At 43.3% G+C, this 26951-nt stretch overlaps 2 protein-coding genes and 1 pseudogene across 3 annotated transcripts in view; 1 reads left to right on the top strand and 2 right to left on the bottom strand.

The window, feature by feature from the left end:
• APOO (apolipoprotein O) overlaps positions 1-22470 on the bottom strand; it is a 54738-nt gene extending 32268 nt beyond the window's left edge. The window contains exon 1 of the mRNA XM_069944367.1: positions 22181-22470. Coding sequence (XP_069800468.1) covers positions 22181-22189 — 9 coding nt within the window. The 5' untranslated portion in view covers positions 22190-22470. The remainder of the gene's footprint in view (positions 1-22180) is intronic.
• Positions 1827-2002, bottom strand: LOC138768244 (U2 spliceosomal RNA; annotated as a pseudogene).
• The window catches only part of C11HXorf58 (chromosome 11 CXorf58 homolog), a 33646-nt gene continuing 16725 nt past the window's right edge, over positions 10031-26951 (top strand). Inside the window, exons 1-2 of one of the 2 annotated variants that reach the window (XM_069944365.1) lie at positions 10031-10053; positions 22663-22785. In XM_069944365.1, the coding sequence (XP_069800466.1) occupies positions 10046-10053; positions 22663-22785 (131 nt within the window). In that variant the 5' untranslated portion in view covers positions 10031-10045. Of the gene's footprint in view, positions 10054-22217; positions 22588-22662; positions 22786-26951 lie in introns of those variants that run through there. The other variant, XM_069944366.1, reaches the window with a different exon arrangement.

Genomic DNA, 26951 nt, shown 5'->3' with positions numbered 1-26951 from the left:
CCCACCCTCTCCATTGCTGTACAGTAACTTATAATATCACATATTCTGCTGTTTCTGAATATTTGTTTCATGTGTATTACATGTTATTCAGAATAATAAATCATTATTTTTGAGGTGTGGAATTGTCTGCATTTCTATGATTTCTTATGGGAAAATGTGCTTTGGTTTAAGAGTGGATTTGGATTACAAGCATGGCCCCGGAACGAATTATGCTCGTAATCCAAGGCACCACTGTATATGTATACACACATACAGATGTGCCTTCCTTAACTTTTCTTCATTTAAGCTGGGTTCACACTATGTATATTTGAGGCTGTATTTGGTCCTCATGTCAGGTCCTCATAGCAACCAAAACCAGGAGTGGATTGAAAACACAGAAAGGATCTGTTCACACAATGTTGAAATTGAGTGGATGGCCGCCATATAACAGTAAATAACGGCCATTATTTCAATACCACAGCCGTTGTTTTAAAATAACAGCAAATATTTGCCATTAAATGGCGGCCATCCACTCAATTACAACATTATGTGAACAGAGCCTTTCTGTGTTTTCAATCCACTCCTGGTTTTGGTTGCTATACAGCCTCACAAATACAGCCTCAAATATACATAGTGTGAACCCAGCCTCAAGAGGTTCTATACAATTTGTCAGGATGGTGCTTCAAAAATCTATCTAACATTATTATATTGCATATCTACTCTTTAGGATGTTATTATTGAAGCGTATGATATAAATAACCCCACCATTTAATTATTTATTTCTCCTAATAGACCCTTCATCTTGCATTGAGACCCCTTACCTTTTAATGCTTTGTTTAATCTGGGAACCTATTGGGGGTTGGCTGTTCGATAGTGATGGCTCTTGATATTATACTGAATTAGAATGTGATTCACTTGCATTTTTATTACTACCTAATAACCTTCATTCATTGGTTGTTTTTATCTGTTGGTGATGTTTTGGACCAGGGATGTTTCAGTGGTAGAGTACAGTGATAACTAAGTGTAGACTATGTATCACAGTAACTCAGTAGTTAGTGATACAAGTTAGGGCCGTATTACATAGCCCAATGGGTGGATGTAAGCGAGCCCTAACTTGAATTACTAACTCATTCGGCAGATTATCGCTCCGTGTAATAGGGCCCTAAAGGACACATATGTAAACATCAAACCATACATGCACATTTGCCTATGACTACCTTACTGAGGAAATAAAATATCATTACACAAGATGTTTTGCAATGGCTTATTATCTAGGAATACATTCACTTTAATACTTGATGAATGCTTTGTGCCCAGTGGAATTGGTTTTCCTAGTATTGCTAGGATCAGGACATTTTATTCCAGTAAAAATTCTAGCATAACAGCAGCCTCCATCTTGCTGTATGAATATAGCACTGTTACTTGCTACAATTGTTTCTGCATTGTGTCCGGCTTTTCATTGATACAATGTTTTTATTTGCACTTTTTTCAGCAAAGGGCCACATCTGTTTCCATCCTGTACAATGATGCGAAGGGTCATCTTTCAGCCATTATGCTACATCAAATAAAAGTATTCAGGGACTTGGCTGCAACTGGAATAAATTCACAGAGTATGTCTACGGGCTCGGCCCAGTGTGTGGGAGTTCTTGGCAACCACGTAAAGGACAGAAGTGAATGAAACAAGATTTTCTTTATGCATGGTTTGTGGCATAACAGAAATGATGGCAACTGCCCAACACACAGGGTTCTTATTTCCAGCACGACTCTGCATCCAACTACAGGGCTGGGACATGTCATAGACAGGCCTTTCTTATTTACATTCAGATGCCCTAGTTTATCCTTTTTTTTTTTTTTGCACCGAACCTAGAATGCCTGGAGATGACAAAGGAAGCTCTTCTTCCATCTCCCTGTTCTAAATATCCATTTAATATATGGTTGTATATGAAGATAAGGGACGTATCAGATAATTAACTGATAAGAAAAGATACTACACTTGACCTTAGCCAGAAGGTTGACAAATGATCAGTTCATCTTTTTAGGTTCTGTTTACATTTATATGTTGTCCCCTGTAAGGAAAAGTAGTCTGATGCCCTTTCCTATACAGTAAAAACCACTCTTCTTGTCTCAGTTAAAGAAGCACCCCCCCCCCCAGCTGTATGTATGCTACCATTCAAATCCCGCTGGCGCCCATGTGACCACTTCTCTTGCTGTCCCAAGAAGTTAGAGTCTGGAAGTCAGAGTTTTTTTTTAGGCATCTCTATGAGAGTGCTTTCATAGAGATCCATCGAAGATCCAGGTTTCCGGTCTTCAAGAACACGGTATAATCAACGGGGTCAGAAGAGCTGTGATGCCAGTGCTAGTGGAACCTGAATAGTGCGACAAACTTGATTGGAACCTGCTTTTGTAACCTGATTCAAGAAAAATATCTGGTAGAATATACTAAATAAAAAGAAATGAATGGTTTAATTATAAATGTCACTGCCCACGATCAACTACTATAGTAAAATTGAGAATGGGGACCTGAGCCTCCTGCATGTGTGTCACAGTTATCCATTTATCCTCTATGAAGCTGCCAGAGATAGCTCATTTAGATTGGCTGATGAGACAGCCCACCTCTACTTTGCATAGAGAATAACTTCTAATGGTGGGACATCTCATTTAGATTGGCTGACGAGACAGCCCACCTCTACTGTGGAAAGAGGCAACACCGTAGTGAGAGGTGTTCTCTTAGCACTATCTTGAGCAGGACAAGGAATAGCTGAGAGTGTCCTCTGTGTATGTACTCCAGCCTTACAACAAAGCTTTAGGTGGTGCTTAACATGTCCAACAGTGCATCCACATGAAAGAAACTGTGGCACTCACCATGCACTTAAAAAACTTTTCTTTATTCCAGTGCAATGGTGGTGATGTGAAGGAATATAGGCTACGGCCGTTTCACAGTGCCTTAAGCCCTGTGTTGTTGAGTGTATGTCGCCAGACGAAGCACGGGAGTGTACGTGTGAAGCGGTTGTAGCCTATATTCATCCACATCACGACCATTGCACTGGAATATAGAAAATTTCTTTAAGTGCATGGTGAGTGCCACAGTTTCCTTTCTACAAATTTCACTGTGGAAAGAGGATAACTGCTAATGGTGGGACATCTCATTTAGATTGGCTGAGGAGAAATTTTACCAACGTGACAAATGAGCTGCAACTAAAAAGTGAATGGGGTTGTTTCTGTGCCAAGCACATGAATTTCTGAAAGACATATTCTGATGAATGGGGTAGTTGCATAAATGTGACACTGCTGTCAGAGAAAGTATCAGCTATCTAACTAGGTTAAGCAGCCTTTGTTATGGGTTAGGCTGACCTTAAACATTAGACAGCTGTCAGCCAAATGCTCACTAGGACAACGGGGGGGGCTAATGTAATAGACAGCACTCTGGAGCAAGATGCACCAATTTTATTAAAGTAAAAGAAACGTTTCATGATCGACATGCAGTCTCTCCTGCTGCCAGAGGACCAGGTAACCATGGATACGTCCATAACAGGTGAGTTTTGTGCACAAGCTCTATTGAATTGGAATACGTAACTCACCGAACATGGGTGTATGCATGGTTACCAGATCTTCCAGCGGCAGGTAAAACTGGACACCCATTGAGAAGCTTCATCGGGTAAGAGGTGAAGGCCTTTTTTACGCAAATGAGCGAAATATGTGCAACTTCCACACATCAGAAAACTGGCGTAATAAATAATAAATTCCCGCCAAGGATAAGTCATGTTGAAACCCAACTGCGGTGGGGTTGAGTTAGTAGGCACCCATAAACATACCATGGCAGGCCAGTTCCTTTGAAATCAGCAATTTCAGCTGCATTAATCTAATGTATATAAGCCAACTTTTGTCAACCCCCATCTCATGCAATATGCAGCTCTAGATAGTAACAGTAAATGGGAAATAAAATGAGCCTGTGGCTCCTTTGTTTTGAATAGAGTTGCAGGTACGGCACGTGACATGCATCTCTATTCCTATGGAGCCGCCGGAAAGAGTCGAGTACAGCACTTGGCTCTTTCCGGCTGCTCCAAAGAGAATGAATAAATCCATGGTTCATGTGCCGTACCCACAGATGCATTCATAACAAAGGAGCCGCCAGCCAATATGGAGAAGGCCGGGTGGGTGGTTGGGGGTGTACAGAGGTCAGATCCCCCAACAATCTCTTACTTGTCCCTTATCCTATGAATAGTGGAGAAGTTAGTTTTATCTTGGAATACCCCTTGAACTGTCTGCATTTGATTACAGGAAGCTAAAGAGGTTGGATAGAGCCCTAGGGAGTCCTGGAAAACATGGATACAGCCTATGGCCTATAGAATGTATGGTTTTGAAAGACCTTGGGGTAAGGGCCCTATTAGAGCGATATCGAGAACGATCAGCCGATAAAACAATCATTGGCTGATAATTTCTTTAGGTCCAGATCTAAAATCACATGTGCACATCGCTATGTGTAATAGCGATGCATGCCCGACAGCTAATGATTGTAGTATAAAATAATAAACTATTAACTTACCATACCACGTTCCCTGGTTTCCCTGGAGGCCTTCCCTTGTCTTTGCAGCTCTGCCTTTTGCTCCCTTCTGTTCCGGTGTCTGCACTGACAGGCCGCAGCTGCTTAGCCAATCACTGGTCGAGACAGGCTGTGACCAAAGATTGGCTGAACAGCCGGCGGCCTGTTAGTGTGGACCGGCCTCAGAGGACACCAGGGAATGTGGTAAGGTAATACTTTAATTATTTTCCACTAAAGGCAAGAGCTGCACGGACATCACTTACTGTGTAGCCCTTGCTGTCCGATGGTTGGCCCATGTAGTTGCCGAGTAAGCTGGTTTACAGTTTATGATCGGGCCGTTTAATAGGACCCTAAGGGGCCACACAAGGACCTACACTTATATCTCCTCCAAGTGTTTTGCTTTATTTCTACCATCCACAAAGGTATTCTATATAGAAATGTCAGATAATGAGCCACGCTGGGAATAAGGAAGAAGCTATGGCAGTAAACATATCTTGAGTGCAGTTCTGCTGAATACCTTGCTCCTCTATAAATAACCATCCATCCCTGGCCATGTTGCCTCACTAGTTAATGTTTACATGGAGACAGGCAGCTCACATAAAAACACAAACGCTATTCACTTGCTTCAGTTTACTACAGAACCATCACCAAACAGGAAATTCTCATAAAGCGTTATTTTCATTTACTAGCTTCCTGGAAGAGATCCAATCGGCCCTAAGATTAGGAGGATTTCCTATGTGCATCCTGTTAGAATTCAAAGGCTGGCCTCAGTTTACGTAACAACAAAACGTATGCATAAGAACTGATGCCAGCTAAATCTTACAGGGGCATTGTCCTACTACACAGCAGGACTCCTCCTATAAATACACTGCATATAATAGGAGTACAGCATATAGTTAAGTCATTGTTATGTTAATAAGACTATCTTTTCATTCTCATTTTAATATAGGCGGTTTCCAGTGTTATGTGAACAAACTCTTATCATATTCTAGTGAGGCTTATTATTCTAGGGGAAACTTACAAAGACCAGTGTATGCCATGACAGTCTTAGGCTGGGTTCACACTATGTATATTTCAGGCAGTATTTGGTCCTCATGTCAGGTCCTCATAGCAACCAAAACCAGGAGTGGATTGAAAACACAGAAAGGATCTGTTCACACAATGTTGAAATTGAGTGGATGGCCGCCATATAACAGTAAATAACGGCCATTATTTCAATACCACAGCCGTTGTTTTAAAATAACAGCAAATATTTGCCATTAAATGATGGCCGTCCACTCAATTACAACATTATGTGAACAGAGCCTTTCTGTGTTTTCAATCCACTCCTGGTTTTGGTTGCTATACAGCCTCACAAATACAGCCTCAAATATACATAGTGTGAACCCAGCCTTAGGCTGCATTCACACATCTGCATATTTTGCGGATCTAGGGATGGTGAATGGCTGTCCTGGATTGTTTCCCCACCTGGCATGATGTTTGAATCTCTGCGGCACTGTAAGGAGACGGCCGTGTTGCTCTGTCATTACAGTGCTGCCGAGATTCAAACAGTTTCCTCGCTGCCGGCATAATGTTTATACCTTATCATGCCGGGCGGGGCAACAATCCAGGACAGTCATCCACCATCCGTAGGTCCGCAAAATATATGGAATTGTGAACGCAGCCTTAGCCTATGTTCACACAATGTAACTTTTCGTAAAAGTAAGGCTGTTGTTGCAATCGGCAACAATGGCCGTACTTTTTACGAAAAGCTACGTTGCTTAGTTTTTTATGGGATACACATAGTATACGCTCCTGCCGGAATCTCTCGCGGCACCTCAAAAGAACTGACATGTCAGTTTTTTGTGGACGCTATTTAGTGAATAGCGGCCGCAGAAAGCTGTCAGTTCACCCACTTCATTGTGTGCTGTGGGGAGTTCTGATGCGGGCGCACACGGATGCGCCAGTATCAGAACTCAGCGGCGCCAAAGATCATCCGGCCGGTACTGCCAGTACTGGCCGGGATGATCTTTTGAGACTGGCCGCTCCGTGACCCGGCTGGTCTCTTACACCATGTGAAGATGGCCTTAGGCTACATTCACACGTTCCGGGAAGTTGTCTGTGCTCACGGATCCGTGCACACAGACAATTTTATAGCCCAATGCTTTTTATTGGGCTATTCAGGCGTTCCGTGATTTCACAGATCCGTGATCTGTTCCGTTTAAAAATAGGACATGTCATAGCTCAGAACGGAAGCATGGAATGGATTGCCCATAGAAATCAATGAGATCCGGGTTTTTCACAGATGTACACGGATGTGATGTAATCAATGTAATTTAAACTGCTTTAAAACCGATCTGTGAAAAAAACGGACACAGATGCAAAACAGAAGAAAAACTGACTGTTTTGCACGGATCACGGAGGTAGCTACCGGACCACAATCACGGACTGGGAAAATCACTGAACGAGAATGCAGCCTTAGGGTCCTATTACAGGGCCCAATGCTTTCTGTAAGCAAGTGCTGTTCTGTTAGGTCAAAAGGATGCCGAGTTGTTGGCAGCAGCGATTGTGTGTGCCTCTGGTATCTATATACTGCTGTCACCTGTCACTGTTCTCCTGTCTGTGCTGATAAGGAGGAGACTGCTGGGAAACGATCTGTACAGAACAGGAAATCTCAGCTTAGTTTTAAACCTAGTGACCAAAATAAAAACGGCAAGATTTCAGAATTATTTTAAACAGAGATAGTAAAATGGAAAAAAAAAAAAGAAGAAAAATCAACCTGTGTGGTTTTGCCGCACACTACTGCTTTAAGTGAACTCAGCCTTAACAATAAGATAATCAATTCCAGTCCTGTTTGCACCCTCCTTACTTCTAGTGAGATTTTGCTGTTCATATGTTAATACTTAGGGGCTTGTGAAAGTATAACTGGGCCACCATCTGTATATCTTCCTCAACCGATGGAATATAACCTTTTCAGAACAGTCAGTATCGGACAAGAAAATCCTTCTGTGTGTAAAATACCTAAATGCTTAAAGTAATACTACGCAATAAAAATACAGGTGAATATACAAAGCCAACTATTTCTTAGAAAGTAGTACACTGCCCCCTGGTGACTATAGATGCATATGACAGAAAAAGAAAACAGGCTTATGAGGCTAGGGTCCTTTTACACACACAGATATCTGACAGATTTTTTTAAGCCAAAGCAACAGCAACTTTACATTGGATTTTTCCTTCAAATCTTCCACAGTTTGAGGCATGTTTTCTCCTATAACTTTCTTTTGAGCATACACCAAAGGAAGAAGACTGGTGGTATCAGATCTGGTGACCGTGGTTGCCTAAGCTCCTTTAAGACAACCTGTTGCTGAAAAAGGACTCAACTTCTACTATGCTTCTTTGTGTGACACATTGCTCCATCTTGCTCTTTTTTTTTTTTTAATGTCACCTCCGGCAGCAGGCTCATCTCTATACTCACCGCTTTCCTGTATCAAAGCGTTATTCCGATGCTCCAACACTGTTCAGATACTGCTAGTGCCCAAATAATCTCTTCTCTGGCTGTCCAGAATCTACAGAGGCTGGCAGACAGCTTCTTCTGTGCATCTCTATGTGACAGCTCTAATAGAGATGCATAAAAGACAGCGGTTTCCAGCACAAAGGAGAACATTGCACATTGTTTCGTTTAGATTGCTTTGTCCTAGTGACAATTATTACAGAACATTTGGGGCCTCCATCGAGTCAATCTTCCCGTGTACAGGCACATGAAGTTCCTTTGGCTCTATAGTGTTATTGCCATATCAATAAAATGGCTAAAAGAAAAGATAGGGCGAACCACAGGGTAATATCGTAGCTGTAGTTATAAAACGGTGAGCTTAAATTAAATTAAAATCACCTATTTATGTTATGCTGAACGCAAAATATCTATGTGCATATTATGGCACTCAAGCAGCCAAGCTCCCTTGTTAGCCGGGAACTGTAGCCTCATAATACCAGGAAGCAAAGTATTCTGTTGGGTGCAGAGGGTCAATAGTGGTTTAACAATTTAAGGGGTTATCCAGCGCTACAAAAACATGGCCACTCCCCCCCTACTCTTGTCTCCAGTTCAAGTGCGGTTTGCAATTAAGCTCCATTTACTTCAATGGAACTGAGTTTCAAAACCCCACCCAAACTGGAGACAAGAGTGGGGCAAAAGTGGGCATGTTTTGTAACGCTGGATAACCCCTTTAACCTAGACGGAACATGGCCGGCACTAGAGTGTGGGAGACATCAATCGATTTGAGGATGCATGAAAGCTTACTTTATTGGTAAGTCTCAAGAAACAACATGTTTTGGAATGGCATGGCCCCTTTCTTAAGTATATGAGAGGTATAATTGAGAATTGGGGCCCTGGCACTCAGAAATTTGTTGTGACTTACCAATAAAGCAAGAGTTCATGCATCCCCGAATCCACTGATGTTTTCAACACTGGCCATTTTTTGGTTGATTGGGATACTGCTATTGACCTTCTGCACCGCAAACAGAAGTCTTATTGCCATAGGATGCCTCCATATTACTGTGATGCATTGTAGAAAATATTTTCAAGATCAACATTTTTTTTTTCACTTATAAAAGATCCGGCATGAAAAAAACATCTCTATGAAACTGGAAGCATAGTGAGGCTCAATATAGCCCCCACAGACGTCTAGAGGCATTAGTCCATATATTAGTTACATTGTTACAACATAGTATACAGTAACATTTCACCACCGGGGACATTTATTAAGACCAGCATGCTCGTATGCCAGTCTTAAATAAAGCCCTGTCCCTTTTTCTAGGCTGGATTTACTAAGAGGCGATCGGCCCTGTGCCTGGCGCAGGCATTTCATAATGGATCTACAGCTGCGTCTGAGCAAGTGTAGATTTTTATCATTTACGCCTGCGAGAAGGCATAAATCATGATAAATCAGGTGTTGTAGGGGGCATGGCATTGCATTGCCCCCACCCCAATCAGGTGAGTGGGGGATACGGCTGGCATCCACCACAGAGAAGGGACAAATCTGCCCCTTTTTCATGGTGTCCCCCCTGGATGTCCATGAAGGTACAGTGTAACCATTCTAGTCAATACATACATAATTTTTTATTTGAAAAAAATTAAACAGAGATCCACTTTAACTCCTTCAGGACAACTCCTTTTTGGGCACCTAAAGACTTTTTATCCCTCTATTGACTGTCATACAAGGATTTGATTTTGCATGACAAAATATTTTTGGTACGGCTTTTGGGAGTCTGTAACTTTTTTTTTTTTCTTTTTCTGAAGCGTAATTTCAGACAGGGACTAAAAAGCAAATACATAGGGCAGACACCATTTCCATAACAACCCACAATCACAATATAGATTAGCCAAATAGGTAACATAGGGAGCCCCCTCCTTTGTTTAATGTCTTATATGTCAAGGCTGCTATTGACCAACGCACAGCCAGGGTCAGAGCTGACTCCAGACCATAGCAGCAGGGTGCCTTAGCTGTACATAATATCCCACAGTCACTGCAAACAGGGTGTGCACAGCTCCTAATGAACTTGTATGTTGAGATCTGCAAAGTCTGACAAAACAAACGTATACAGTAACAGCCATAGTACAGTACAGCCATACCAACCTGCACCTAGTGTGAATGGTGTTGTAGGAGAGATGACCTAATTTGTCTTTTTGTCTGTATCTAGATAGGATAAATTTACTTAATCCCTATCTTTAGGATAGGTCACCAATATCAGATGGGTGAGGTGCCTCAATGTATAGGGCTCTTCTGTGTACATCTTCACAGTCAGCTGTGTAGTGGTCATGCCTGCTTACTGCAGCTAAGGTCTCGTTCACTTTAGTGGGAGCTGCAGTAATCCAGCACGACCACTACACAATGTCTGGCGCTGTCTGCTTCTGGTATTGTTCTCTGTGTATGCAGGCATCGAAGCTCTAGAACACAGATGGTCAGTAAATTTAAAGTGACTGTACCACCAGGCCCAGGCTGAAGCACTGGAGGTGGGCCGACCCACCCTTAGTGGAAGGAAACCCCCGCCCCTCTATGATAGAGTTCCATTGACTCTAATGGAGTCACATCATGGAGGGGCTGGAGTTTCTTCCCACTAAGGGTCGGTCGGCCCGTCTCCAGTGCTTCAGCCTGGGCCTAGTGGTACAGTCACTTTAACTTTTAAAACCCCTTTGAAGGTCATAAATATAAGAGTAGATTATACAGATGTATATGAGGACAGCAGAATCCTATACCTTGAGCCTGTATGACAGTATACAGAGCCGCGTCCCCTGGAAGCCATGCTCCAATGGACTGTATTGTGGCTTTTTTGTCTGTTGGGTTTGCACTAAATCACACGGGAAGAACTATTGGGGAGATTTATCTAGAGCTTTGCGCCTCTTTTAAGTTTTTTTTCACCCACTTTTGGTCTAAGTTCTATTTATGAACCAGTATTCGATGGGTGAATATTTTTTAGAGGCAACTTTTTTTAATCTCCTTGTTTTGAGTATTCACCCAAAAGTTTGCATAATCCGGGCTAAGCGCCCAATTTATCATTTGCAACTTTTTTACAAAGTCCCACAAACAGAAGAAGTGAGTACATAGCTGAACATATGATGTGAGGTCTGTAACCAGGTAGTATGCGGTCTGTATCAGTAAATAGAGAAAACGAGGCTGAAGTTGGTTTCTTATTCGGCCAGTTTCTTATTCGGGGCTGAAGTTGGTTTCTTATTCGGCAGTTTCTTATTCAGAGGATTTTTCTTTTTCCTGTTTTAGCTATTATTCTTACAGAAAATGAATAATATTCATACCCTACCGTAAGTGAGGGGCCCTGAGAGGAATGGTGATAAAAATGGCAAAAAAGACCCAACGGTTGGCATAAAAATGGGCATGAAAGTAAAACCACAAAATTATTATTTAAAAATAAAATTGACTTTGGGCCACTGATCTCACACTGATAATACACAGAGAGGGATGCCCCACATCATACCCAAGAGAGTCCAGGCTGGCCCAAAGTGGTTCTGGGTATAAAAACTGGCATCAAAGTGGGCACATAGCCATTTTTCATGATTTGAATAAGTAACAGCTATTTTCAAAGGGTTAAATGAGTTTGGGCCACTGATCTCACACTGATATTACACAGAGAGGGATCCCCCGCATCAGATCCAAGAGAGTCCAGCCTGGCCCAAAGTGGTTCTGGGTATAAAAACTGGCATCAAAGTGGGCAGATTGGCATTTTTTCCTAATTTGAATAAGTAACAGCTGTTTTCAAAGGGTTAAATGAGTTTGGGCCACGGATCTCACATTGATATTGCACAGAGAGGGATGCCCCGCATCAGATCCAAGAGAGTCCAGCCTGGCCCAAAGTGGTTTTTGGTATAAAAACTGGCATCAAAGTGGGCAGATTGGCATTTTTTCCTAATTTGAATAAGTAACAGCTATTTTCAAAGGGTTAAATGAGTTTGGGCCACTGATCTCACACTGATAATACACAGAGAGGGATGCCCCGCATCATACCCAAGAGAGTCCAGCCTGGCCCAAAGTGGTTCTGGGTATAAAAACTGGCATCAAAGTGGGCACATAGCCATTTTTCATGATTTGAATAAGTAACAGCTATTTTCAAAGGGTTAAATGAGTTTGGGCCACTGATCTCACATTGATATTGCACAGAGAGGGATGCCCCGCATCAGATCCAAGAGAGTCCAGCCTGGCCCAAAGTGGTTTTTGGTATAAAAACTGGCATCAAAGTGGGCAGATTGGCATTTTTTCCTAATTTGATTAAGTAACAGCTGTTTTCAAAGGGTTAAATGAGTTTGGGCCACTGATCTCACACTGATATTACACAGATAGGCATGCCCCGCATCACAACCAAGAGAGTCCAGCCTGGCCCAAAGTGGTTCTGGGTATAAAAACTGGCATCAAAGTGGGCACATAGCCATTTTTCATGATTTGAATAAGTAACAGCTGTTTTCAAAGGGTTAAATGAGTTTGGGCCACTGATCTCACACTGATAATACACAGATAGGCATGCCCTGCATCATACCCAAGAGAGTCCAGCCTGGCCCAAAGTGGTTCTGGGTATAAAAACTGGCATCAAAGTGGGCAGATTGGCATTTTTTCCTAATTTGAATAAGTAACAGCTGTTTTCAAAGGGTTAAATGAGTTTGGGCCACTGATCTCACACTACGTACACACAGATAGAGATCGCCCGCATCACATCCAAGAGAGTCCAGCCTGGCCCAAAGTGGTTCTGGGTATAAAAACTGGCATCAAAGTGGGCAGATTGGCATTTTTTCCTAATTTGAATAAGTAACAGCTGTTTTCAAAGGGTTAAATGAGTTTGGGCCACTGATCTCACACTACGTACACACAGATAGGCATGCCCCGCATCACATCCAAGAGAGTCCAGCCTGGCCCAAAGTGGTTCTGGGTATAAAAACTGGCATCAAAGTTGGCAGATTGGCATTTTTCCCAATTTGAATAAGTAACAGGTATTTTCAAAGGGTTAAATGAGTTTGGGCCACTGATCTCACACTGATAATACACAGAGAGGGATGCCCCGCATCACATCCAACAGAGTCCAGCCTGGCCCAAAGTGGTTCTGGGTATAAAAACTGGCATCAAAGTGGGCAGATTGGCATTTTTTCCTAATTTGAATAAGTAACAGCTGTTTTCAAAGGGTTAAATGAGTTTGGGCCACTGATCTCACACTACGTACACACAGATAGAGATCGCCCGCATCACATCCAAGAGAGTCCAGCCTGGCCCAAAGTGGTTCTGGGTATAAAAACTGGCATCAAAGTGGGCAGATTGGCATTTTTTCCTAATTTGAATAAGTAACAGCTGTTTTCAAAGGGTTAAATGAGTTTGGGCCACTGATCTCACACTACGTACACACAGATAGGCATGCCCCGCATCACATCCAAGAGAGTCCAGCCTGGCCCAAAGTGGTTCTGGGTATAAAAACTGGCATCAAAGTTGGCAGATTGGCATTTTTCCCAATTTGAATAAGTAACAGGTATTTTCAAAGGGTTAAATGAGTTTGGGCCACTGATCTCACACTGATAATACACAGAGAGGGATGCCCCGCATCACATCCAAGAGAGTCCAGCCTGGCCCAAAGTGGTTCTGGGTATAAAAACTGGCATCAAAGTGGGCAGATTGGCATTTTTTCCTAATTTGAATAAGTAACAGCTGTTTTCAAAGGGTTAAATGAGTTTGGGCCACTGATCTCACACTGATAATACACAGATAGGCATGCCCTGCATCATACCCAAGAGAGTCCAGCCTGGCCCAAAGTGGTTCTGGGTATAAAAACTGGCATCAAAGTGGGCACATAGCCATTTTTCATGATTTGAATAAGTAACAGCTGTTTTCAAAGGGTTAAATGAGTTTGGGCCACTGATCTCACACTGATAATACACAGAGAGGGATGCCCCGCATCACATACAAGAGAGTCCAGCCTGGCCCAAAGTGGTTCTGGGTATAAAAACTGGCATCAAAGTGGGCAGATTGGCATTTTTTCCTAATTTGAATAAGTAACAGCTGTTTTCAAAGGGTTAAATGAGTTTGGGCCACTGATCTCACACTGATAATACACAGATAGGCATGCCCTGCATCATACCCAAGAGAGTCCAGCCTGGCCCAAAGTGGTTCTGGGTATAAAAACTGGCATCAAAGTGGGCAGATTGGCATTTTTTCCTAATTTGAATAAGTAACAGCTGTTTTCAAAGGGTTAAATGAGTTTGGGCCACTGATCTCACACTACGCACACACAGATAGAGATCGCCCGCATCACATCCAAGAGAGTCCAGCCTGGCCCAAAGTGGTTCTGGGTATAAAAACTGGCATCAAAGTGGGCAGATTGGCATTTTTTCCTAATTTGAATAAGTAACAGCTGTTTTCAAAGGGTTAAATGAGTTTGGGCCACTGATCTCACACTACGTACACACAGATAGGCATGCCCCGCATCACATCCAAGAGAGTCCAGCCTGGCCCAAAGTGGTTCTGGGTATAAAAACTGGCATCAAAGTTGGCAGATTGGCATTTTTCCCAATTTGAATAAGTAACAGGTATTTTCAAAGGGTTAAATGAGTTTGGGCCACTGATCTCACACTGATAATACACAGAGAGGGATGCCCCGCATCACATCCAACAGAGTCCAGCCTGGCCCAAAGTGGTTCTGGGTATAAAAACTGGCATCAAAGTGGGCAGATTGGCATTTTTTCCTAATTTGAATAAGTAACAGCTGTTTTCAAAGGGTTAAATGAGTTTGGGCCACTGATCTCACACTGATAATACACAGATAGGCATGCCCTGCATCATACCCAAGAGAGTCCAGCCTGGCCCAAAGTGGTTCTGGGTATAAAAACTGGCATCAAAGTGGGCACATAGCCATTTTTCATGATTTGAATAAGTAACAGCTGTTTTCAAAGGGTTAAATGAGTTTGGGCCACTGATCTCACACTGATAATACACAGAGAGGGATGCCCCGCATCACATACAAGAGAGTCCAGCCTGGCCCAAAGTGGTTCTGGGTATAAAAACTGGCATCAAAGTGGGCAGATTGGCATTTTTTCCTAATTTGAATAAGTAACAGCTGTTTTCAAAGGGTTAAATGAGTTTGGGCCACTGATCTCACACTACGTACACACAGATAGGGATGCCCCGCATCACATCCAAGAGAGTCAAGCCTGGCCCAAAGTGGTTCTGGGTATAAAAACTGGCATCAAAGTGGGCACAGAGCCATTTTTCATGATTTGAATAAGTAACAGCTATTTTCAAAGGGTTAAATGAGTTTGGGCCACTGATCTCACACTACGTACACACAGATAGGCATGCCCCGCATCACATCCAAGAGAGTCCAGCCTGGCTCAAAGTGGTTCTGGGTATTTTGTGAATAAATGTTTAGCGCCGCACTACCCCTTTAAGCAAACAGGGCTAAAGTACTCAGGAGGCATTTGTCAGCATAACAGGATCCCAGAATTAGCTGTCCCATCTCGTCTTATTAAACATTTCTCGGCTAACCCTGAATACATTTCTATAATAACAATACCTGCAGCAATGTTTTCTGCTGACAGGTCTGCTTTAGGCTATGTTAGGCCTCATTCACACATCCATAGTTCAGCCAGTGAATACGGACCTGTAATGGTGGACCGCACTATGAATGTGCAGTAACAGTGCTACGCAGTTTACGGAGCACTATGTAGAAGACAATGATTCGTGCCGCAAATCCAAGTCCGCACTATAATCTATCCTTTATTTTTTTGTAGCGCGGGACGTGGACCTGAACACTTGTACAGATGTGTGAACAGGGCCATTGAAATATATTTGTCCTATGTGTTGCCTGCAATGTCAGGGTCCCCTTGTAGCCATATAGGACCCCTTTGTAGCCAGTAAGACCGCCCTTGTAGCCAGCAGAACCTGATTACGGGAGCATTGATGTCCCTGTACCCAGTGGGATTAGCAGATGCATGCTGCAATACTAATGATCGCACTGCGCACGTGTAGGAAGGCCATTCTGGGTACGAGAGATGGCTTTGCCCCCAAGTGCTGACGTCACCATACCCAAGAAAATGAAAGGAAGTAGGACATCACTGTAAGAAAGGTTGCATCATGTGACTGGACCAGCAATCTCCGAGTAAAGCCAACAAGGAATATATAAGTTCTTTAGTTAAGGGTTAATTTTCGTTCTTTTTTTTTTTTCAATTTTTCCAGGATAACCCTTTAGGCTATGTTTAAACAAAGTAAAAATAAGGGCAAATAATGACCATTATTAAAGGGGAACTGTCACCAGTTAGATTAATCTAAACTGCTGATAGCTCCTTATTGCACCAAAAACACCATGGATAAAGGTGTGTTTTACCTTAATCTTCATTACCGTTTCAGTAAAGTTTGGCATTTGCTCCAAAGTCTGGTAAGGACCCACAGGGCATCCCTCTCTGTGTATTATCAGTGTGAGATCAGTGGCCCAAACTCATTTAACTCTTTGAAAACAGCTGTTACTTATTCAAATTAGGAAAAAATGCCAATCTGCCCACTTTGATGCCAGTTTTTATACCCAGAACCACTTTGGGCCAGGCTGGACTCTCTTGGATGTGATGCGGGGCATGCCTATCTGTGTGTACGTAGTGTGAGATCAGTGGCCCAAACTCATTTAACCCTTTGAAAATAGCTGTTACTTATTCAAAATAGGACAAAATTCAAATCTGCCAACTTTGATGCCAGTTTTTATACCCAGAACCAGTTTGGGCCAGGCTGGACTCTGTTGATTGTGATGCGGGGCATCCCTCTCTGTGTATTATCAATGTGAGATCAGTGGCCCAAACTCATTTAACCCTTTGAAAACACCTGTTACTTATTCAAAATAGGACAAAAATGCCCATCTGCCCACTTTGATGCCAGTTTTTATACCCAGAACCACTTTGGGCCAGGCTGGACTCTCTTGGATGTGATGCGGGGGATGCCTCTCTGTATATTATCAGTGTGAGATCAGTGGCCTAAACTCATTTAACCCTTTGAAAACACCTGTTACTTATTCAAATTTGGAAAAAAATGGCTATGTGCCCACTTTGATGCCAGTTTTAATACCCAGAACCACTTTGGGCCAGGCTGGACTCTCTTGGATGTGATGCAGGGCATCCCTCTCTGTGTATTGTCAGTGTGAGATCAGTGGCCCAAACTCATTTAACCCTTTGAAAACACCTGTTACTTATTCAAAATAGGACAAAAATGCCCATCTGCCCACTTTGATGCCAGTTTTTATACCCAGAACCACTTTGGGCCAGGCTGGACTCTCTTGGATATGATGCGGGGCATCCCTCTCTGTGTAATATCAATGTGAGATCAGTGGCCCAAACTCATTTAACCCTTTGAAAATAGCTGTTACTTATTCAAATCATGAAAAATGGCTATGTGCCCACTTTGATGCCAGTTTTTATACCCAGAACCACTTTGGGCCAGGCTGGACTCTCTTGGATGTGATGCGGGGCATGCCTATCTGTGTGTACGTAGTGTGAGATCAGTGGCCCAAACTTATTTAACCCTTTGAAAACAGCTGTTACTTATTCAAATCATGAAAAATGGCTATGTGCCCACTTTGATGCCAGTTTTTATACCCAGAACCACTTTGGGCCAGGCTGCACTCTGTTGGATGTGATGCGGGGGATCCCTCTCTGTGTATTATCAGTGTGAGATCAGTGGCCCAAACTCATTTAACCCTTTGAAAACAGCTGTTATTTATTCAAATTAGGAAAAAATGCCAATCTGCCCACTTTGATGCCAGTTTTTATACCTAGAACCACTTTGGGCCAGGCTGGACTCTCTTGGATATGATGCGGGGCATCCCTCTCTGTGTATTATCAGTGTGAGATCAGTGGCCCAAACTCATTTAACCCTTTGAAAACACCTGTTACTTATTCAAAATAGGACAAAAATGCCCATCTGCCCACTTTGATGCCAGTTTTTATACCCAGAACCACTTTGGGCCAGGCTTGACTCTCTTGGATGTGATGCGGGGCATGCCTATCTGTGTGTACGTAGTGTGAGATCAGTGGCCCAAACTCATTTAACCCTTTGAAAACAGCTGTTACTTATTCAAATCATGAAAAATGCCTATGTGCCCACTTTGATGCCAGTTTTTATACCCAGAACCACTTTGGGCCAGGCTGGACTCTCTTGGATGTGATGCGGGGCATCCCTCTCTGTGTATTATCAGTGTGAGATCAGTGGCCCAAACTCATTTAACCCTTTGAAAACAGCTGTTACTTATTCAAATTAGGAAAAATGCCAATCTGCCCACTTTGATGCCAGTTTTTATACCCAGAACCACTTTGGGCCAGGCTGGACTCTCTTGGATGTGATGCGGGGCATGCCTATCTGTGTGTACGTAGTGTGAGATCAGTGGCCCAAACTCATTTAACCCTTTGAAAATAGCTGTTACTTATTCAAATCATAAAAAATGGCTATGTGCCCACTTTGATGCCAGTTTTTATACCCAGAACCACTTTGGGCCAGGCTGGACTCTCTTGGATGTAATGCGGGGCATGCCTATCTGTGTGTACGTAGTGTGAGATCAGTGGCCCAAACTCATTTAACCCTTTGAAAATAGCTGTTACTTATTCAAATCATGAAAAATGGCTCTGTGCCCACTTTGATGCCAGTTTTTATACCCAGAACCACTTTGGGACAGGCTGGACTCTCTTGGGTATGATGCGGGGCATCCCTCTCTGTGTATTATCAGTGTGAGATCAGTGGCCCAAACTCATTTAACCCTTTGAAAACAGCTGTTACTTATTCAAATCATGAAAAATGGCTATGTGCCCACTTTGATGCCAGTTTTTATACCCAGAACCACTTTGGGCCAGGCTGGACTCTGTTGGATGTGATGCGGGGCATCCCTCTCTGTGTATTATCAGTGTGAGATCAGTGGCCCAAACTCATTTAACCCTTTGAAAATACCTGTTACTTATTCAAATTGGGAAAAATGCCAATCTGCCAACTTTGATGCCAGTTTTTATACCCAGAACCACTTTGGGCCAGGCTGGACTCTCTTGGATGTGATGCGGGGCATGCCTATCTGTGTGTACGTAGTGTGAGATCAGTGGCCCAAACTCATTTAACCCTTTGAAAACAGCTGTTACTTATTCAAATTAGGAAAAAATGCCAATCTGCCCACTTTGATGCCAGTTTTTATACCCAGAACCACTTTGGGCCAGGCTGGACTCTCTTGGATGTGATGCTGGGCATCCCTCTCTGTGTATTATCAGTGTGAGATCAGTGGCCCAAACGCATTTAACCCTTTGAAAATAGCTGTTACTTATTCAAATCATGAAAAATGGCTATGTGCCCACTTTGATGCCAGTTTTTACACCCAGAACCACTTTGGGCCAGGCTGGACTCTCTTGGATGTGATGCGGGGCATGCCTATCTGTGTGTATGTAGTGTGAGATCAGTGGCCCAAACTCATTTAACCCTTTGAAAACAGCTGTTACTTATTCAAATTAGGAAAAAATGCCAATCTGCCCACTTTGATGCCAGTTTTTATACCCAGAACCACTTTGGGCCAGGCTGGACTCTCTTGGATGTGATGCTGGGCATCCCTCTCTGTGTAATATCAATGTGAGATCAGTGGCCCAAACTCATTTAACCCTTTGAAAATAGCTGTTACTTATTCAAATCATGAAAAATGGCTATGTGCCCACTTTGATGCCAGTTTTTATACCCAGAACCACTTTGGGCCAGGCTGTACTCTCTTGGATGTGATGCGGGGCATGCCTCTCTGTGTATTATCAGTGTGAGATCAGTGGCCCAAACTCATTTAACCCTTTGAAAATAGCTGTTACTTATTCAAATCATGAAAAATGGCTATGTGCCCACTTTGATGCCAGTTTTTATACCCAGAACCACTTTGGGCCAGGCTGGACTCTGTTGGATGTGATGCGGGGCATCCCTCTCTGTGTATTATCAGTGTGAGATCAGTGGCCCAAACTCATTTAACCCTTTGAAAATACCTGTTACTTATTCAAATTGGGAAAAATGCCAATCTGCCAACTTTGATGCCAGTTTTTATACCCAGAACCACTTTGGGCCAGGCTGGACTCTCTTGGATGTGATGCAGGGCATCCCTCTCTGTGTATTATCAGTGTGAGATCAGTGGCCCAAACGCATTTAACCCTTTGAAAATAGCTGTTACTTATTCAAATCATGAAAAATGGCTATGTGCCCACTTTGATGCCAGTTTTTACACCCAGAACCACTTTGGGCCAGGCTGGACTCTCTTGGATGTGATGCGGGGCATGCCTATCTGTGTGTATGTAGTGTGAGATCAGTGGCCCAAACTCATTTAACCCTTTGAAAACAGCTGTTACTTATTCAAATTAGGAAAAAATGCCAATCTGCCCACTTTGATGCCAGTTTTTATACCCAGAACCACTTTGGGCCAGGCTGGACTCTCTTGGATGTGATGCTGGGCATCCCTCTCTGTGTAATATCAATGTGAGATCAGTGGCCCAAACTCATTTAACCCTTTGAAAATAGCTGTTACTTATTCAAATCATGAAAAATGGCTATGTGCCCACTTTGATGCCAGTTTTTATACCCAGAACCACTTTGGGCCAGGCTGTACTCTCTTGGATGTGATGCGGGGCATGCCTCTCTGTGTATTATCAGTGTGAGATCAGTGGCCCAAACTCATTTAACCCTTTGAAAATAGCTGTTACTTATTCAAATCATGAAAAATGGCTATGTGCCCACTTTGATGCCAGTTTTTATACCCAGAACCACTTTGGGCCAGGCTGGACTCTGTTGGATGTGATGCGGGGCATCCCTCTCTGTGTATTATCAGTGTGAGATCAGTGGCCCAAACTCATTTAACCCTTTGAAAATACCTGTTACTTATTCAAATTGGGAAAAATGCCAATCTGCCAACTTTGATGCCAGTTTTTATACCCAGAACCACTTTGGGCCAGGCTGGACTCTCTTGGATGTGATGCAGGGCATCCCTCTCTGTGTGTACGTAGTGTGAGATCAGTGGACCAAACTCACTGAACCCTTTGAAAATAGCTGTTACTTATTCAAATCATGAAATATGGCTATGTGCCCACTTTGATGCCAGTTTTTATACCCAGAACCACTTTGGGCCAGGCTGGACTCTCTTGGGTATGATGCGGGGCATCCCTCTCTGTGTATTATCAGTGTGAGATCAGTGGCCCAAACTCATTTAACCCTTTGAAAACAGCTGTTACTTATTCAAATTAGGAAAAAATGCCAATCTGCCCACTTTGATGCCAGTTTTTATACCCAGAACCACTTTGGGCCAGGCTGGACTCTCTTGGATGTGATGCGGGGCATCCCTCTCTGTGTATTATCAGTGTGAGATCAGTGGCCCAAACTCATTTAACCCTTTGAAAATACCTGTTACTTATTCAAATCATGAAAAATGGCTATGTGCCCACTTTGATGCCAGTTTTTATACCCAGAACCACTTTGGGCCAGGCTGGACTCTCTTGGGTATGATGCAGGGCATGCCTATCTGTGTAATATCAGTGTGAGATCAGTGGCCCAAAGTCAATTTTATTTTTAAATAATAATTTTGTGGTTTTACTTTCATGCCCATTTTTATGCCAACCGTGGGGTCTTTTTTTGCCATTTTTATCACCATTCCTCTCAGGGCCCCTCACTTACGGTAGGGTATGAATATTATTCATTTTCTGTAAGAATAATAGCTAAAAAAGGAAAAAGAAAAATCCTCTGAATAAGAAACTGCCGAATAAGAAACCAACTTCAGCCCCGAATAAGAAACTGGCCGAATAAGAAACCAACTTCAGCCTCGTATAGAGAAACAGGTCTGTAAACTACGGGGGTCTAGTCTGGGATTTGTATCAAGGACTAAGATGAGATGTGTATATAGCTTTATGTGTGCTGAACTATATATCATAAGGTGAAGGTATAAAACAATAAGGTGCTATGCATGCATGCTGCTATAAAACCTCCCTGATGTCCCTTCTCAATAGCTGGTATAGGGAGGGCATGCTGGTACTTGTAGTTACACATACACAGAGGGGTCACAGTGCCCTACATACGGTCTATTCCCTGTCACGGCTCCTAGCTGCCATGCTAAGCGCACGTTATTCTCCATGCAGAGGTCAGTGACCTGCCGCTACACCATGCGATTCCATTCAGTCCTCACCTTGAACATGACAGCGGAGGGGAGGTCAGGCTGCAGAAGGAAACCAGGCCGCGATCCTCTTAGCAACCGCTAGACCCCTAGCAACGCGTCTGTGCAAAGTGACGGCGCCCCGGATAGGACAAACATTTTCTAGATTTAATATTTTACTTTTAAGAACATCAGAAGCGAACATCTCACATTCCCCATACACTTTTAATACAGCAGGCTTCCATATATGTAGAACACGCTATGAATTATATAGTCGGGTAAAGAATTAGGAAGCGGAAGCTGCGGCTTGACGCCCAGTGCGCCATCTTTGTGTGGGGAACAGTATCTGAGCTAAGGGAAGTGACGCGTTGTCTCCACGGGTTGTCATGGTGATGGTAAACGCTACGAGTCTGGGAAAGCATTACAGATAGCCCCCCCAGGTAGGACGTGTAGTGATCACACCATGCACATCATGGTCTGTCTTTTTTCACCATTTACAGTGTTTTATTTTGCAGCATCATGGACACCCGGGCCATGTCCAGCGCATCAATCTCTATTAGTCTGCCCACCGGATCCTCTGCAGAGTCTCTGCCAGCAAGGAAAAGTCCTTATAAAGGGAGGCAAGCACTAGTACATAGGTAAGTGTTCATGTAATATCAGTGTCACTGTAACTGCATAGGGGTGTCCCTATGACAAACATTCATGGCATGAGGGATCTGGGCTTGAGCCAAGTGACATCACTGCAATGGCTTATGATTGGCCTCCAGTTATTACCTATGGTTCTATAATAAGTTGCAGGGGGAGATATTGTGCTGGACAGAGGTGACAGGTCTGGTCATTTTATGCTTAAAGAGGTTCATTTTCTTTCTTTCAATTCAACTGGTGCCAGAAAGTGCCAGAGATTAGTAATTTACTTCTAATCAGAGTATATATACTAGAAGTCCCCCAGGGGGGCTTCTAGTATATGTGTAAAAAAAAAAGTTGTTAGTAAAAAGCCCCCTCCCCTAATAAAAGTTTGAATCACCCCCCTTTTCCCAGGTTATAAATAAAAATAAATAAATAAATAAACATGTTTGCTATCGCTGCCTGCGTAATCGCCAGAACTATAAATTAATCACATTCCTGATTTCGCACGGTAAACGGTGTAAGCGCAAAAAAATCCCAAAGTGCAAAATTGCGCATTTTTGGTCGCATCAAATCCAGAAAAAATGTAATAAAAAGCGATCAAAAAGTCGTATATGCACAATCAAGGTACCAATAGAAAGAACACATCATGGCGCAAAAAATGACACCTGACACAGCCCCATAGACCAAAGGATAAAAGCACTATAAGCCCGGGAATGGAGCGGTTTTAAGGAACACATATTTGTTAACAATGGTTTGAATTTTTTACAGGCCATCAGATACAATATAAGTTATACATGTTATATAACGTTTTAATCGTAACGACTTGAGGAACATGCATAACAAGTCAGTTTTACCCCAGGGCGAATGGCGTAATAACAAACACCCCCCAAATAAAAGAAATGCGTTTTTTTTGTTTAATTTCACCACACATTGAATTTTTTCCTGGTTTCGCAGTATACTTTATGCAAAAATTCAGCCTGTCATTGCAAAGTACAATTAGTGACGCAAAAAATAAGGGCTCATGTGGGTTTCTAGGTGGAAAAATGCAAGTGCTATGGCCTTTTAAACACAAGAAGGAAAAAATGAAAACGCAAAAACGAAAATTGTTTGAAAGCCATATATGAGTTCCCATGTATATTGCCCAGGAGAAGATGGATCAGTAAGCTTTGTGTTTCATCCCTAAATAAACCTTACTAGTCTGCACTAGCTGTAACACCATGGTGGAGTATAAGCACAAGTAGCACCCATGGTAACATCTGTTATACACTAATTAGTATAAAACCTAGTAAGTATAAACAAAAATGTCTTAAAGGGGGTTTCCAATAATGAATAAACATATATTGATAAATAAAATAATTTTACTTATGTTCTGTGGTCTTTCTTGCTTTCCTTCTGATGGGAACTGTCTGATGGGAATTTGTCTTCATAGCCCCACTTCCTGTCTTGTAAAAAAAAAAAAAAATACATAAAGTATTTTATAGTAGAAAAAGTCCCTCCCCTAATAAAAGTTCAAATCACTCCCTTTCCATTTAAAAAAAAAATATATATATACAGTATATTAGGCATTGCTGTGTGCAAAACTGTCCACACTGTTAATGTATGACGTTATTGATCCTGCACAGTGTTCAGCGTAAAAGAAAAATAATACTTGATATCTCATAAAATACAATAAAATGCTAACAAAAAGTAGCCCAAACTCTAAAAACTACAAATTACAGCACAAAATGAGATAAATAAATTAAAGCATTATAGAGATCAAAATATTATGAATCATAGCCTTGGTTTTAATAAGTTTACGTCAGCAAAACCTACAGCAGCAGGGAAGTGGGACAGGTAAGTATACTGTACATTTCTGACATGTCCCCCTCATTCATGGCAGTATGAATTTTACCTACATTATCTTATGGTGCGTTTACACAGACAGATTTATCTGACAGATTTTTGAAGCCAAAACCAGGAATGGATTTGAGAATAGGAGAAATCTCAGTCTTTCCTTTATGACCTGAACTCTGTTTATAGTCTGTTCCTGGCTTTGGCTTCAAAAATCTGTCAGATAAATCTATCTGTGTAAACGCACCATTTGTCCCTAATATGGTCCTGAATTTTCTTTTTCAGGGGCTGTTGTAAGGCCTTGCAACAGGAGTATGTATTTTGGTGAAGGGATCGCCAGCATTAGCAGGACTATTATTCCCTAGTACAGGGGTGGGGAACCTCCGGCCCGCGGGCCGCATCCGGCCTCTGAGACCTCCTGATGCGGCCCGCGGCCCGCAGCTCCCCTGTGATGCTCGCCGCTCTGCTGGGGAAGAAGCCGGCATACACCGCATCCTCCGGTGTCTGTGACAGCTGGCGGACACCGGAGGATGCTGTCTGTGCCGGCTTCTTCCCCAGCAGAGCGGCGCGTGTCTTTAGTCTCTTGCGGGCCGGCACAGAGGACCTGGGAGAGAAGAGGACCTGGACTGCGTGGGAGCGGAGGTAAGGTGAGTGGGATGTTTATTTTTTTATTTGGGGGTTAACTAGGATCCCAGGGACATGATTGATGGGGGGGGGGGCAACTAGGCTACCAGGGACATGACTGATGGGGGGGACAACTAGGCTACCAGGGACATGACTGATGGGGGGGGGGGACAACTAGGCTACCAGGGACATGACTGAGGGGGGGGACAACTAGGCTACCAGGGACATGACTGATGGGGGGGGGGCAACTAGGCTACCAGGGACATGACTGATGGGGGGGGGGACAACTAGGCTACCAGGGACATGGCTGATGGGGGGGGACAACTAGGCTACCAGGGACATGACTGATGGGGGGGACAACTAGGCTACCAGGGACATGACTGATGGGGGGGGGAATAACTAGACTACCAGAGACATGACTGATGGGGGGGGGGAATAACTAGGCTACCAGGGACATGCCTGATGGGGGGGGGGGAATAACTAGGCTACCAGAGACATGACTGATGGGGGGGGGACAACTAGGCTACCAGAGACATGACTGATGGGGGGGGGGGGATAACTAGGCTACCAGGGACATAACTGATGGGGGGGGGACAACTAGGCTACCAGGGACATGCCTGATGGGGGTTAACTAGGCTACCAGGGACATGCCTGATGGGGGGGGGGGGAATAACTAGGCTACCAGGGACATGCCTGATGGGGGGGGGGGGACAACTAGGCCACCAGGGACATGACTGATGGGGGGGACAACTAGGCTACCAGGGACATGACTGATGGGGGGGACAACTAGGCTACCAGAGACATGACTGATGGGGGGGGGGGGAATAACTAGGCTACCAGGGACATGACTGATGGGGGGGGAATAACTAGGCTACCAGGGACATGACTGATGGGGAGGGGACAACTAGGCTACCAGGGACATGACTGATGGGGGGGACAACTATGCTACCAGAGACATGACTGATGGGGGGGGAATAACTAGGCTACCAGAGACATGACTGATGGGGGGGGAATAACTAGGCTACCAGGGACATGCCTGATGGGGGTTAACTAGGCTACCAGGGACATGACTTGGGGGTTAACTAGACTACAAGGGGCATCACTGGGGGTTAACTACAATAGCAGGGGCACTAGGGGAACAATACTATGCCTTGTCCTGGGTGCTGCAAACCCCCGCTACTAACTGCCGCGCACGGTATGCGGCCCTCGAATGATTTTATTAATGCCCGACCGGCCCTCGACATGGAAAAGGTTCCCCACCCCTGCCCTAGTATGTCGTTTGCACTGGGGGATTATATAACTGCAGTAAGACCAGATGTTTATGTCTTAGACATGCTGAAAAAATGCATGCAGTCATTGACAAGAAGGACCTTTTGTAAAGTGTTGTATAGGCTGCACACAGTGGCCTCCAACGAAAACAGTTCAGGACCATATCAGTGAATGTAACTGAATGTATGTTTGTTATGGGTTCTATTACAAATATTATGTTAGATCTTAGACTTGGTCCATGCCACATCAGTGTTATTCTTATTTTTTGGCCAGTTTAGGCTCTGGGAAATAGGCAGACTTGAGCGGACGTGAGTCTGAGTACATCATGTACATTGGTGTAGCAGTTTTTTTGCGGCCTAATAGCTGATATGTCCTATCTGTGTAATGATACCAACAAAAAATAGAATGTAATTTGAAGTGAACACATACATGTTCTGTGTAGGTGGGGTGTGCG

This window comes from Dendropsophus ebraccatus, chromosome 11 (assembly GCF_027789765.1).
Source record: "Dendropsophus ebraccatus isolate aDenEbr1 chromosome 11, aDenEbr1.pat, whole genome shotgun sequence".
NCBI lineage: Eukaryota > Metazoa > Chordata > Amphibia > Anura > Hylidae > Dendropsophus > Dendropsophus ebraccatus.
Note: the sequence above shows the minus strand (reverse complement) of the source record. Positions and strands in the feature narration are given on the sequence as shown.